This window comes from Anomaloglossus baeobatrachus, chromosome 2 (assembly GCF_048569485.1).
Source record: "Anomaloglossus baeobatrachus isolate aAnoBae1 chromosome 2, aAnoBae1.hap1, whole genome shotgun sequence".
NCBI classification, from domain to species: domain Eukaryota; kingdom Metazoa; phylum Chordata; class Amphibia; order Anura; family Aromobatidae; genus Anomaloglossus; species Anomaloglossus baeobatrachus.
The window spans coordinates 562,723,492-562,739,204 of NC_134354.1; the positions used below are offsets into that span (position 1 = coordinate 562,723,492).

Below are 15,713 nucleotides of genomic sequence, written 5' to 3' on the forward strand. Positions count from 1 at the left end.
ATTTGTTTTTTATTAAGTTACCTAATAATTCTGCATAGTAATAGTTACCTGCACAAACAGATATCCTCCTAAGATAAAATATATATAGCCAAATATAAAAAAACAACAACTCCAACTTCCAAAAATATTAAGCTTTGATATTTATGAGTCTTTGGGTTGATTGAGAACATAGTTGGTGATCGATAATAAAAAAAATCCTCTAAAATACAACTTTCCTAATAATTCTGCACACGGTGTAAGCAATTTCTCTGCTTCTTAGTTACAATAGGATCTAGTAGGACTGAACTAGGGCAAAAGACAAAGTTAGTCAGCTCCTAACACAATTTGATAAATGGGCAGAAACAAATCAGCTGAGAATGGAATGTGAAGGCAAACTAATAGTGCCAAGACTGCAAAGTAAGGTAAATATAGTATAAATGCAATTTAAAATTATGATATTACATATATTTAAATTGTCAGTGGGACCTTGTTTATCATGCATGTTTTCACCCACCAGTATTTCGCTTTGTTAGGTGGTGCTCAATAATTTTGCTATTTTCACTGTACATGTGCGGGTGGTAATTGCCTTCATCTTGGTTGTGTGCTTTTTCTATCTGTACAAAGCTGTTTTAATTAGAATAAAATAAAGGAGACTCTTACCTTTCCTGAGTTCATTTTCTAGGCCTCTGACATAAAGAAAGAACTGAAAACGCAATTCATCATGACCAGTATTATGAACTCAGAGGCATTTTATTAATCTACAACTTCATGCCTTGAATCAGACGCATCTTAAAATTGGCATGCGCCTTGCCACAAATGTAACTCTAGTGATAAATTGGAGTAAGAATAATAGCATAAGGTATGCCACAGGTAGACAAGAGGGAGATGCCATGAGCAATCCCGCGCCAAACCCATCCCAGCTCTGCCCATCTTGGCACAGTTGGTCAAACTGATGTGGAAATTCCCAAAGAAGCAAAATGGTTGTGCAATTTTGCATTGCGTGAAAACTTTACGATGTTTCAAAGTATTTTATCTCAGGTTAAAGGCATAAACACTTTGAAGAATCAGGCCTCAGTCTCCAGTTGTAACCTGTTGTGAGGTCACCTACTCGTGGTAGGTCAAATTAGACAATTTGATCAGAATGTATGCAAACTTCAAGTTTATAAGTATATAGTGTAAGTATATAAAAAAACAACAGTTGTTCAATATAAAATAAAAAAATACTATAGGCTTGTACATATCTTACTGCCCGCAGGATGCTGCTGCATGTTTGTGTTTGTTACTGAGCATACGTGTCCACTGACAATTGAAATAGCTTTTTATTCCACTTATTGGATGTAGCCATCCTAAACGTCAATATCAACCCTTTAACAAGACTTGCCACATGACTTAGGGTAAGAAGCTAAACCAGAATTTACATTTGCAGACGTATTTTAGGGTATTTGCGATTCATCAGTGCAAAGCAGAGCTTGTTTGGCGGGGTGAAGGGCATCTGGAAGGTAGTCTAAGGTCTAAGTTTCTCCTTGTGGAGACTGATAATGGACACATTAATAGATCTTTATGAGAGAAAATCAACGGTACAGCAGACGGGCTCTATAACAGGTAATGTCTAGACACTGAAGTATTTTTAGACATACAGTATTTAAATTTGAAAAACTGTTACGCTACGTGTGAGCTAACAGAGGGATTTCATTTTCAGCTGTCTGACATATCTTTTAAGTTTCAAAACCAAAACCCGGCCAGTCTACTCACAGTTGTAAAATATATAGATGTAGCAAACACCAACCTAACCATTGCATTGAGCTGCTATAGCAGTTAAGTGCGGCTCTGCTGTTCGCACTATAAAAAACAGTTTCAATACATTTATGCCTGTTTTGGTGTAAGTCTTTCATTACAGCATACTGTTTATTTTTTTATGCAGACTCTAATAGCAATGGCACTAAGATCACAACACCATGAAATCTCTAGGTGTAGTCAAGTTACATTACATTTAATCCATTATATTTACAGTATATTACCTCAGTACTTCACATGGCTTTATGCAAAAAGTTATTTATTTGGCGACCACGGTATTATGTTTATAACACAGGCAGTCAGATAGGTGGACTACACAGAGTGCCGTGTACCTTGGTATTGTACTTTATATCATAGTAAAAACTCAATAGTACAGAATTACATTATGAAATTCTGCACATCTGCTGTCTTTATGGCTGATTTGTGTCAGCAGAAACATCAATTGATTAGATTACCTGCTTGAGCTTCTTCAAATCTTCATCAAGCTCCAGGTTGTCCAAGATAACCGCCACAAACAAGCTGAGCAATATCTATTAATAAAAAGAGAGAAAACAAACATATTAATCTTAGATACACTATCATGTAAAATTTTTCAACTTGCATGAAACTTTATTCCTTTATTTTATTTATTCCTATTATATTTGCAATTAAAACATATACACTGGAGATCAAAATTAGGGAGCAACACAGAATTTCCTAAATGTTAAGGTCATTGTGTAGTCCTATGTAATGATATCTTAAAATGAGTAAACCAGCGGCATTTTAAGCTTATTTCTTAAATGGAATTTATTCAAAAGCACATAATAAAAATGTAAATAGGATAAATGAAAAAAAAAAGACGTATCAGATCAAAATTAGAGAACACTTTCAGGTATCTGTAAATTATTGGTGTTAATCTGGCACCTGGTACTAATTTCCCAATAATTTGACAATGCGTATGTAACTGGCAGCCTAACATTCCATTTTGCACTGACTCTGCAAAAATGGTGTGCCGTTCCAAAGTAACTGAAACCCTCCGGCACAGGTTGTCCAGATGAAGGCCAAAGGGTGACCCTATCAGCCATAGCAAGAGAAGTTCATCGTTCCAAGTCTGTGATTTTGTAAATAATGCATCTTTACAACATCACAAACTCTTTCAAGTCCTCCAAGTGAGCTGGTCGCTATTGAAAGACAAATGCAAGAGAGGACAGGATAATGTGGAGAATCTCCATGGGTAATCGTTTCAACACTGCAGTGTTACAACATTTAAGAGTATTTGTACTGAAAGCCCACTCTGCAGTGACCAAACCTCTCATTAGCAGAAAGAATCAAAAGGCTAAACTCACCTTTGGTGAGCAGCATGTTGTGTGGACAGAAGAAAAGTGGTCCACGGTTCATATTAGTGGTGAAAGGAAGTTTAATTTATTTGGGTCTGATGGGAAACATTATGTTCATCAACAAACTGGGAAAACATTGAACCCAAAGTGTGTTAAGAAGTCAAGGAAAAGTGGAGGAAGTGTCATGGTTTAGAGAATGTTTTCTGCAGCAGGAGTTGGACCTCTCATACAGCAATGTCAGAGTGAATGCAAGTCTGTATGAGAACCTTCTTCAACAACACATGGTTCCTTACTTGAGTTCATCACTCAATCTTCCAGCAATTTTCATGCAGGACAATGTCACCTTGTCATACAGCAAAACAGGTAAAGCAGTTCCTTGAAACAGAAAACATTGAAAAAATGAAATGGACAGTCCAGAGTCCTGATCTAGTGAGAAAGAGAAACTTGGCACTCAAATTGCTGTACAAAAGCTGTATTTTTTTATTTTGAAATCTTCACAAAGTGAACAGAGCACAGATGTTTTGGTCCTAACACATCGGACCTTCATCAGTGTGCATGATGGAGTTCACTGTAGCTTAGATTCATAAACACTGGTAGGGAGACCACCTTTGTGATATATTTAGTTTTACTGGCAAACATTATTTTGTCTGTTTGAGTTGACATGGTTTGTATTTACACATTTATTTATGTGGTATTTTGTATTTTTCAATTTGCACTTGTACCTTTTACAATTACCGTATGTTTCGCTTTATAAGACGCACCTGATTATAAGACGCACCCCCAAATTTGGTGAAGAAAAGGAGATTTTTTTTTAATGTTAAATGGGGCCCATCTTATAATGCCAGTGTCCGTCTAACAAATCATATAGGGTATATGTCCCTCATAGTCCCCCATCCTAAAAATAGCCCCTCTTAATCTGGATATGGCCCCCTTATATTGAATATAGCCCCCTTGTGCTGGGACACATCCTCCTGTGCTGCCCATGGCCCCTATAGATGGCACACCTCCCCTGTGTTTGATATGGCCCCCATGTGTGCTGCCCATGGCCCCTATAGATGGCACACCTACCCTGTGTTTGATATGGCCCTCATGTGTGCTGCCCATGGCTCCCATAGATGGCACATCTCCCCTGTGTTAGATATGGCCCCCATGTGTGATGCCCATGGCCACTATAGATGGCACACCTCCCCTGTGTTAGATATGGCCCCCATACTGGTGCCCATGGCCACTATAGATGGCACACCTCTCCTGTGTTAGATGTGGCCCCCATACAGCTGCCCATGGTCACGATAGATGGCACATCTCCCCTGTGTTTGATATGGCCCCCATACTGCTGCCCATGGCCACTATAGATGGCACATCTCCCCTGTGTTAGATATGCCCCCCATGCTGCTGCCCATAATAAAATAAAACACTCTTTCCTTACCTTCTCAGCGCTGTAATCCCTGTGTCTCCCTCCGTGGGGTTGAGCTCCTCCTCCACTTCCTGGTTCTTGCTGCCGGTCATGTGATCGGCAGAGCAGAGTGAAATCATCTCTGCGTGCCTGATCACAGACAGCGGCAGCAGAGACACCGGGAGATCAGTGCTAGAGGTAAGTAAAGCTTTTTTTATTTTACTATGGGCAGCAGTATGGGGGCCATATCTAACACAGGGGGATCATGTGCAATCAAAAGAGGGCGCAGGCAGATATAATATGCGCCCCTGCCCCAGCCCAGTGCGGTTTCAGCACCATGGTGATGGACAGCGGCTGTGCATATTATATGAGCGTGAGCAGGAGATCAAAGGCTTTCCCCCGCAGCTTCACCAGCTCCCAGCACCACTCCAGAGCGGACCCTGCAGTATATGTATATGTATATATATATATATATATATATATATATATATATACCCCCCCGTATATTCGGTTTAAAAGACGCACCCCCTACAAAATTTTGGGGAACAAAAGTGCATCTTATAAAGCGAAAAATACGGTATACATTTATTTATAAAAAAATTTGTAGTCACTATATAACAGTCTGTGTGGTTTCCAATTGTTTTTAAGAGTGTTTTCAGTATTATGTTTATCAATAAAGATTTGATTTTTTATTATTGAAATTTAGTGTTATAGCATGTTAATCTAAGGCGGGCTTTGCACGCTGCGACATCGGTAACAATGTGTTACCGATGCTGCAGCGATAGTCCCGCCCCCGTCGCACGTGCAATATCTAGTGAAAGCTGCCGAAGTGATTATTATCGCTACGGCAGTTTCACACGCACATACCTGCCGTGCGACGTCCCTCTGGCCGGCGACCCGCCTCCTTCCTAAGGGGGCGGGTCATGTGGCGTCACAGCGACGTCACACGGCAGGCGGCCAATTGAAGTGGAGGGGCGGAGATGAGCAGGATGTAAACATCCCGCCCACCTCCGTCCTTCTCATTGCAGCCGGCGGCAGGTAAGGAGATGTTCCTCGCTCCTGCGGCTTCACACACAGCGATGTGTGCTGCCGCAGGAGTGAGGAACAACATCACACCTGTCGCTGCACCGGCATTATGGAAATGTCGGAGGCTGCAGCGATGATACGATAACGACGCTTTTGCGCTCGTTCATCGTATCAAAAAGGATTTGCACATTGCGATATCGACTGCGACGCCGGATGTGCGTCACTTTCGATTTGACCCCATCGACATCGCACGTGCAATGTCGCAACGTGCAAAGCCGCCCTAACTCTATATAGGTTCTAGCTTCAAAAGTGAGACTTCCTTCATTTTATAGACAATCATCTTGGCTATCCCATACATAAATTTGATTAACAACTATTTAGCATATGATTAGTTATTATGCAGATTATTGTCATGACACTCCATTGTTACAGTTTTGCTCCTGGTGGTTTACAAATGTTCCTTTCTATATACTACAAACAAGAATCTTTTCTCACATTCTCTAATATCTCAGTGTCTTCTTAGGTTGATTTCCAAGCAAAGGTTCTCTGGTTTGATATGAAGAGCAGCCATGAAGAAAATTTCCCAAGAAAAGATAAACAGCATCATTCAGCTCACTGATAGCAGTCTCAGCCAAGACAATTGCATCATGTGAGTGCCATGACAGTTGGGAGAATACAAAATCAAGTCCATCCGTCTATTCAAAATCAAAGAGATGGACATCCAAGCAAAATATCAGAGTCAACAAGTTGGTTCATCACAAGGTCTATCAGTTCTGGAGTGAGAAACATGGCAGTGGAGGTGGCTCATATGCTTCGTAATAGTGAGATCACAGTCCTCCATGCAAGCACATTACACAAGTCTGGAATGGTGGCCCAAAAGAAGGTGAAGAAACTTTGACTTCAATATCACCTTAAGAAGTGTCAGCTTGCTTTTGCAAAAAAGTACAAAAAGTGGACAGTAGAAGACTGGAAATGGGTGATTTGAAGAGATGATATGAAAGTCAATAGTCTAGGCTCTGATGGATCCAAATGGGTTTAAAAGAAACAAATGAAAAAAGGGGTTAATGAATCGAGAAATTGAAGGAAGCCTGATGATATGTGGTTGTTTTGCAGCTGAAGGCGTTGAATACCTGTTCAGGATTGATGGTGGTCTCAATGCGGAGCTATATGTGGGTATCTTACAAGACGATATACCTCGTACACTTAAGTACTATGGGTATGAAAAGAACAACATAGTATGCCAGCAGAACAATAACCCGACGCATACATTGAGATTGGTGAAGAAATGGTTAAATGACAATGAAGTACAGGTGCTGGATAATACCCAAATTAGTCTACCATTATGCACAAATATTAGGAACGTGTAGAAGAGACTTTGGATCAAAAATTGGTTGAGACATGCTTGAATCTTATCGAGAGCATGCACAGAAGGATTCAGGCAGAGTTGATAGCCAAAGGTGGATTTACAAAATACTAACAAATTAATAAAAATCAAAATTCAGATTTTTTTAGAGCAAAACAGTAACAATGCAGTAACATGACAAGAATCTGCATAACTAACCATGTTAAATAGTTACAATTCTAATTTATTAATGAGATAGGCAAGATGATTGTCTATAAAATTAAGGTAGTCTCACATTCAAAACTGTAGTGAATGGTGAAATATGGAGCGTGAAGTTCAAAATTTCAAAACATTTTTACAATTGTTTGTATATACACCAGTCCCAGTGCCTCCTATGTGATGTATAAAGCAGTATAGTAGTCTCAATATCGCATATGATGTATATATACGAATTTGGGTGTGTACAATGTGATGTATATACTGCAATCTCAGAGTCTCCTATGTGATGTATATTGCAGACCTCCCACTGCTTGAGTTTTATACATCTTAATGTGAGCAACGATGATATTCCCACTTTGAGGAGACTTGAAGTGTAATATGCATCTGTGTTCGGAACAACTTACTGCTGAGCGTTCTTTACAAAATGTATCGCAATGATGTAAATGATGTCATAGAAATCCAAATGGCCCTTAGCAGAAAAAAGGTTCACAACAACCTGCTCCAGAGTCTAAAGTGAACCTGTCATCAGATTCCTGCTGCAAACTGTAGGCAGCACAATTGCAGCCAGGTTATTTTTTCTCTGGAATGCTCTAAAGTTTCAGAGAAAATATATTTTAAAAATCTGTCTTGGACTAAAGCTGGATGGCATTAGTTAGACTGACTGACTTCTCCCAGGTTTGATAGAAGTGATTCAATGGACATTTGCTATGTAAAAGACCAGTTAATTGCCTTCAAAAGGCAAAGAGAAGCCAGTCAGACAGCACTAGTCTCTTGCAGATATGGTCCCCAGCTGAATATCACAATTTGGGCAGTATGAATCCCAGTGACAGATTCCCTTTTAAAACAATACACTTTAGAAAACTATCAATTTGAATACTGAGACATATCATTTCATATATTAAGCATTTTTAAGAAAATTAAATTGTAGTGCACAGATCTATTTTTCCTTAAAATTGTTGAAATCATAATTTAATGATAATTTCTCCCCAAGACAAACAAACAATGCCCTCATCATCATCTTTATCATCCAGTGTGCAATACCTATAGAGGTTTTTTTTTCAGACTGATTGCAATAACAATTGCCTTCCTGAGTTTATTAAATTATTTGAAGATGTTTTGCTTTTATTTCCTCAGAACTTGTTATAACACACTGCTTCTAATTATAGCTTTTACTGTTCAATTAAATGTACAACAATTTGGATAGCATAGTCAATTTTCCTCAGTCAAAGCCTTTTAACTTTTTATTCTCACTGCAATATGAGAAAACATTACAACAATAAAGATAATAAAAGACCTATAACATTTAAATTAGTCATAATATGTTTAAGCCTTGGCTGCGCTTTCAGAAGTGTGTTTTTGCAGAATGTAATAAAGTTCATACAGTCATGGCAGAAAAAGTTGTCACCCTTAATATTTTTCAAGAAAATGAAGTTTTTCTCCCAGAAAATTATTGCACATACATATGTTTATTTCCTTTTTGTGTATTGGAAACAAACAAAAACAAAAAAAAGAGAGAACAATAAATGCAAATTGGGCGTAATTTCACACAAAACCCCAAAGCTGGGCTAGACAAAATTGTTGGCAGCTTTGCAAAATTGTTGGCACCTTTCATCCAGAAAATGGATGCAAACAAAGCACTGGTGAGTTCTGAAGTGGCCAGCAGGAGTGAGAAGACACACTTAAAATATGAGAGACCTAGAGAAGTTTGCAAAAGAAGAATGGTCCAAAATTGTGTGCAACCTAAAAGATGTGCAACCAAATATTAATATTAAGGGTGTCAACAATTTTGTCCAGCCAATTTTTGGAGTTTTGTGTGAAATTATGTCCAATTTGTCTTTCAGGTATTTTTTTAATTTATCCAATACGCACATAGGAAATAAGCATATCTGTAAACATGTGTAATTACAATAGTTTTCTGAGAGAAATGCTTTGCTCTCTGGAACAATTTCAAGGGTGCCAACACTTTTGGCCATGACTAATATATATATATATATATATATATATATATATATATATACAGAACAGACCAAGAGTTTGGACACACCTCATTCAAAGAGTTTTCTTTATTTTCATGACTCTGAAAAATGTAGATTCACATTGAAGGCATCAAAACTATGAATTACCACATGAAATACTTAACAAAAAAGTGTGAAACACCTGAAAATATGTCTTATATTCTAGGTTCTTCAAAGTAGCCACCTGTTGCTTTGATTACTGTTTTGCACGCTTGGCGAGCTTCAAGAGGTAGTCACCAGAAATGGTTCTCACTTCACAGGTGTGCCCTGTTGGGACCATCAGTTGTGTTGTGCAGAAGTCTGTTGGATACACAGCTGATAGTCCAATTGAATAGACTGTTAGAATTTGTATTATGGCAAGAAAAAAGCAGCTAAGTAAAGAAAAACGAGTGGCCATCATTACTTTAAGAAATGAAGGTCCAAAAAATTGGGAAAACTTTGAAAGTGTTCCCAAGTGCAGTGGCAAAAACCATCAAACGCTACAAAGAAACTGGCTCAGATGAGGACCGCCCCAGGAAAGGAAGACCAAGAGTCACCTCTGCTGCGGAGGATAAGTTTATCCGAGTCACTAGCCTCAGAAATTGCAGGTTAACAGCAGCTCATATTAGAGACCAGGTCAATGCCACACAGAGTTCTAGCAGACACATCTCTAGAACAACTGTTAAGAGGAGACTTTGTGCAGCAGGCCTTCATGGTAAAATAACTGCTAGGAAATCACTGCTAAGGACAGGTAACAAGCAGAAGATACTTGTTTGGGCTAAAGAACACAAGGAATGGACATTAGACCAGTGGAAATCTGTGCTTTGGTCTGATGAGTCCAAATTTGAGATCTTTGGATCCAACCACTGTGTCTTTGTGCGAAGCAGAAAAGGTGAACGGATGGACTCTACATGCATGGTTCGCACCGTGAAGCATGGAGGAGGAGGTGTGATGGTGTGGGGATGCTTTTCTGGTGACACTGTTGGGGATTTATTCAAAATTGAAGTCATAATGAACCAGCATGGCTACCACAGCATCTTGTAGCGGCATGCTATTCCATCCGGTTTGCATTTAGTTGGACCATCATTTTTTTTTTTAACAGGACAATGACCCCAAACACACCTCCAGGCTGTGTAAGGGCTATTTGACCAAGAAGGAGAGTGATGGGGTGCTATGCCAAATGACCTGGCCTCCACAGTCTCCAGACCTGAACCAAATCGAGATGGTTTGGGGTGAGCTGGACTGCAGAGTGAAGGCAAAAGGGCCAACAAGTGCTAAGCATCTCTGGAAACTCCTTCAAGAATCAAAGCAAAAGGTAGCTATTTTGAAGAACCTAGAATATAAGACATATTTTCAGTTGTTTCACACTTTTTTGTTAAGTATTTCATTCCACATGTGCTAATTCATAGTTATGATGCCTTCAATGTGAATCTACAATTTTCAGAGTCATGAAAATAAAGAAAACTCTTTGAATGAGAAGGTGTGTCCAAACTTTTGGTCTGTACCGTTTATGTATATATATATATAAATATATATATATGTACTGTATGTATATATATACAGTTAGGTCCAGAAATATTTGGACAGTGACACAATTTTTGCGAGTTGGGCTCTGCATGCCACCACATTGGATTTGAAATGAAACCTCTATAACAGAATTCAAGTGCAGATTGTAACGTTTAATTTGAAGGTTTGAACAAAAATATCTGATAGAAATTGTAGGAATTGTACACATTTCTTTACAAACACTCCACATTTTAGGAGGTCAAAAGTAATTGGACAAATAAACCAAACCCAAACAAAATATTTTTATTTTCAATATTTTGTTGCGAATCCTTTGGAGGCAATCACTGCCTTAAGTCTGGAACCCATGGACATCACCAAACGCTGGGTTTCCTCCTTATTAATGCTTTGCCAGGCCTTTACAACCGCAGCCTTCAGGTCTTGCTTGTTTGTGGGTCTTTCCGTCTTAAGTCTGGATTTGAGCAAGTGAAATGCATGCTCAATTGGGTTAAGATCTGGTGATTGACTTGGCCATTGCAGAATGTTCCACTTTTTTGCACTCATGAACTCCTGGGTAGCTTTGGCTGTATGCTTGGGGTCATTGTCCATCTGTACTATGAAGCGCCGTCCGATCAACTTTGCGGCATTTGGCTGAATCTGGGCTAAAAGTATATCCCGGTACACTTCAGAATTCATCCGGCTACTCTTGTCTGCTGTTATGTCATCAATAAACACAAGTGACCCAGTGCCATTGAAAGCCATGCATGCCCATGCCATCACGTTGCCTCCACTATGTTTTCCAGAGGATGTGGTGTGCCTTGGATCATGTGCCGTTCCCTTTCTTCTCCAAACTTTTTTCTTCCCATCATTCTGGTACAGGTTGATCTTTGTCTCATCTGTCCATAGAATACTTTTCCAGAACTGAGCTGGCTTCATGAGGAGTTTTTCAGCAAATTTAACTCTGGCCTATCTATTTTTGGAATTGATGAATGGTTTGCATCTAGATGTGAACCCTTTGTATTTACTTTCATGGAGTCTTCTCTTTACTGTTGACTTAGAGACAGATACACCTACTTCACTGAGAGTGTTCTGGACTTCAGTTGATGTTGTGAACGGGTTCTTCTTCACCAAAGAAAGTATGCGGTGATCATCCACCACTGTTGTCATCCTTGGACGCCCAGGCCTTTTTGAGTTCCCAAGCTCACCAGTCAATTCCTTTTTTCTCAGAATGTACCCGACTGTTGATTTTGCTACTCCAAGCATGTCTGCTATCTCTCTGATGGATTTTTTCTTTTTTTTCAGCCTCAGGATGTTCTGCTTCACCTCAATTGAGAGTTCCTTAGACCGCATGTTGTCTGGTCACAGCAACAGCTTCCAAATGCAAAACCACACACCTGTAATCAACCCCAGACCTTTTAACTACTACATTGATTACAGGTTAACGAGGGAGACGCCTTCAGAGTTAATTGCAGCCCTTAGAGTCCCTTGTCCAATTACTTTTGGTCCCTTGAAAAAGAGGAGGCTATGCATTACAGAGCTATGATTCCTAAACCCTTTCTCCGATTTGGATGTGAAAACTCTCATATTGCAGCTGGGAGTGTGCACTTTCAGCCCATATTATATATATAATTGTATTTCTGAACATGTTTTTGTAAACAGCTAAAATAACAAAACTTGTGTCACTGTCCAAATATTTCTGGACCTAACTGTATATATTGTGAGGTAGCACGGTCGGCTGCGCAGCAGAAGACACGGGATCCAGGCATTAAGGTTCACAGCACACGGTTTTAATGTCCAAACAAAAGTCCATCACAATACATGTGCCTCCCCAGCAGAAAACTCAGGGAGTTCTGTTCACTCCCTCACACCCGGCACACCTGCCCTTGTTCCTGATTCTATTTAACCCTCCCTTCAGCCTGTAGGGAAACAGCATTAACCCTATAGTGGATTTACTTTCTATCATGGAGTGAGCACAACCGGGGCGAGACATACCGGCCGTCATAGATAACCCCGGTCACAGTCTCACATACCCCCCCCCTCAGTTCAAGCGTGCGGGGTTGAACTCCAGCCATCAAACACGGGCCGCGGGACAAGGCATCGGCGTTGCCCTGCAACCTACCGGCCCGGTGTTCAACCGTAAACCGGAAGTTCTGCAGAGAAAGGAACCACCGGGTAACCCGGGCATTCCGTTCCTTGGCGGACCTCATCCAGACCAGTGGAGAGTGATCCGTCACCAAGCGAAACTGCCGTCCCAGCAGGTAATAGCGTAGGGACTCCAAGGCCCACTTGATCGCCAGGCACTCCTTCTCCACTACGCTATAATTCCGCTCGGGAGGGGTGAGCTTCCAACTCAAGAAGGTGACGGGGTGTTCCTCCCCCTGAACCACCTGAGACAGCACTGCCCCCAGGCCGACCTCCGAGGCGTCAGTCTGTACAATGAACTCCTTCCGGAAATCAGGGTTGACCAGAACGGGCTGTCCGCACAGGACCTCCTTCAGGGCCCGGAAGGAGTCCTCGGCCTGCGGAGTCCAGCGCACCATGACGGACTTCTTGCCTTTGAGAAGGTCCGTCAAGGGGGCTGATAGTCCCGCAAAATCCTTTACAAACCTCCTGTAGTACCCCACGATACCCAGGAAGGCCCTAACCTGCTTCGTGGTCAGGGGTCTAGGCCACTTCTGGATCGCCTCAACCTTGTTAATTTGGGGCTTAATCACTCCTTGGCCTATCACGTAGCCCAAGTAGCGGGCTTCCGTGAGTCCCAATGCACATTTCTTGGGATTGGCTGTCAATCCGGCTGTTCGAAGCGCGTCCACCACCGCTTGTACCTATTCCAAGTGGGTCTGCCAATCGGAGCTGTAAATAATGATGTCATCCAGGTACGCTGATGCATACGCCTGGTGGGGTTCCAGCACTAAGTCCATCAACCTCTGGAACGTGGCCGGAGCGCCATGTAACCCAAAAGGCAAGACAACATAGTGGAAGAGACCCTCCGGCGTAACAAAAGCGGTTTTCTCCTTGGCGGACTCCGTCAGTGGCACCTGCCAGTACCCCTTGGTCAGGTCGAGCGTGGTGAAATATCGCGCCTGTCCCAGCCTATCAATCAGCTCATCCACCCGGGGCATGGGGTAGAGATCGAACTTGGATATTTCGTTCAATCTCCTAAAGTCATTGCAGAACCTTAAGGAGCCATCGGGTTTTGGTATTAGGACAATCGGACTAGCCCATTCACTCCGGGATTTTTCGATGACCCCCAGGCGTAACATTGTCTTTACTTCCTCCGATATGGCTTGTCGTCGAGCCTCCGGTACCCGGTATGACTTCAGGCGTACCTTCAGGTGGGGCTCGGTGACAATATCGTGTCGTATCAGACTGGTCCTACCGGGCAGCTCGGAGAAGACATCGGGGTTCTGCTGAACCAACCGTCTGGCCTCTCGCCTCTGTTGCTTGGTGAGGGCTTCTCCAATCCTTACTTCCGGTTCGTCCTCTCCGGAGGTCGCTGGAGCCGGATGTGAACGACCCGAAGAGGAGGGAGGTGGGGAAAAAACAGCCATCAGGCTTTCCCGTTCCTGCCAAGGTTTTAATAGGTTGACATGGTATATTTGTTCAGGTTTCCGCCTACCGGGCTGCAATACTTTATAGTTAACCACCCCGACTCTTTCCTTTATCTCGTAGGGGCCTTGCCACTGAGCCAGGAATTTACTCTCCGCCGTGGGGATTAATACCAACACCCGATCCCCGGGGTTAAAGGTCCGCACGGTGGCTTGTCTATTGTAGCGGCCGCTTTGCGTGGCCTGAGCCTCCTGTAAATGCTCCTTCACAATTGGCATGACCGCGCTTATGCGGTTCTGCATACCTAAAATGTGTTCGATCACACTTTTATGGGGGGTGGGCTCTTGTTCCCATGTTTCTTTTGCCAGGTCCAACAATCCCCGGGGATGTCGCCCGTATAACAATTCAAAAGGCGAAAACTCCGTGGATGCCTGTGGCACCTCTCGTATGGCAAACATCAAATAGGGAAGCATCATATCCCAGTCTTTCCCGTCTTTTGAGATCACCCTTCTTAGCATGGTTTTCAGGGTTTTATTGAAACGCTCGACTAAACCGTCCGTTTGAGGATGATACACAGACGTACGCAACTGCTTGATCTGGAGTAGCCGGCATAGCTCTTTGGTCACTTTAGACATGAATGGGGTCCCCTGATCCGTAAGGATCTCCTTGGGCAACCCCACCCGGCAGAACACAGCAAACAACTCCCGAGCTATAAGCTTTGCTCCAGTATGTCTGAGAGGTATCGCCTCGGGATACCGGGTGGCATAGTCAACGATCACTAGGATGTGTTGGTGCCCTCGAGCGGACTTTACGAGGGGCCCCACCAGATCCATCCCTATCCGTTCAAAAGGGACTTCTATAATGGGTAACGGTACCAACGGACTGCGAAAATGGGTCAGGGGTGCGGTAAGCTGACACTCCGGGCAGGTTTCGCAGAACCGTTTTACCTCCCCAAAGACCCCGGGCCAATAGAACCTTTGCAATATTCGCTCCTGCGTTTTCTTGACCCCTAGGTGGCCACTCATCAGGTGTTTATGAGCCAAGTCGAGGACCCGCCGGCGATGCGGCTGGGGCACCACCAACTGTTCTACCCCCACGCCCCGTATTTCATCTACCCGGTAGAGTAAATCCTGCTTAAGAGCGAAATGGGGGTACCTTACCTGGGCACCGGGCAGCTGTGCCACCCCGTCAACTACTGTCACCCGACTCCGGGCATGTATCAACGTAGGGTCCTGGAGTTGGGCTGTCCCAAACGTATCCGGGGACGCCTCCAACTCCGGGATGGGCTCGACCGTCTCAGCCTCTCCTGCCAATACCTCTAGGGGTGACCTACCGGGTTCACACTCTGTCCCTATCATGGTGACCCCTACGGCAGGTGTCCCGGATTCAGGATTGTAGGGCTCAGGTCCCGGACCAACCAATATCTGAGGGGACTTAGGGGGTCCCCTCCATAAAGTCCAAAAATAGGGCAGATCCCTTCCTAGGATCACGTCATAAGGAAGAGTGTTAAGAAGTCCCACCTCATGTTGCACCTGACCGCAAGGTGCTGTGATGGTGACAATCCCCGTGGGATAGTCGCGGCGGTCCCCATGTATGCA

The 15,713-nt window shown here is 42.6% G+C and overlaps 1 protein-coding gene across 4 annotated transcripts in view; it reads right to left on the bottom strand.

Moving 5' to 3' along the window:
- NALCN (sodium leak channel, non-selective) overlaps positions 1 to 15,713 on the bottom strand; it is a 1,011,261-nt gene that overhangs the window by 346,984 nt on the left and 648,564 nt on the right. For all 4 annotated transcript variants that reach the window (XM_075336708.1, XM_075336707.1, XM_075336706.1 and 1 more), the window contains one exon: positions 2,229 to 2,303. In XM_075336708.1, coding sequence (XP_075192823.1) covers positions 2,229 to 2,303 — 75 coding nt within the window. The remainder of the gene's footprint in view (positions 1 to 2,228; positions 2,304 to 15,713) is intronic.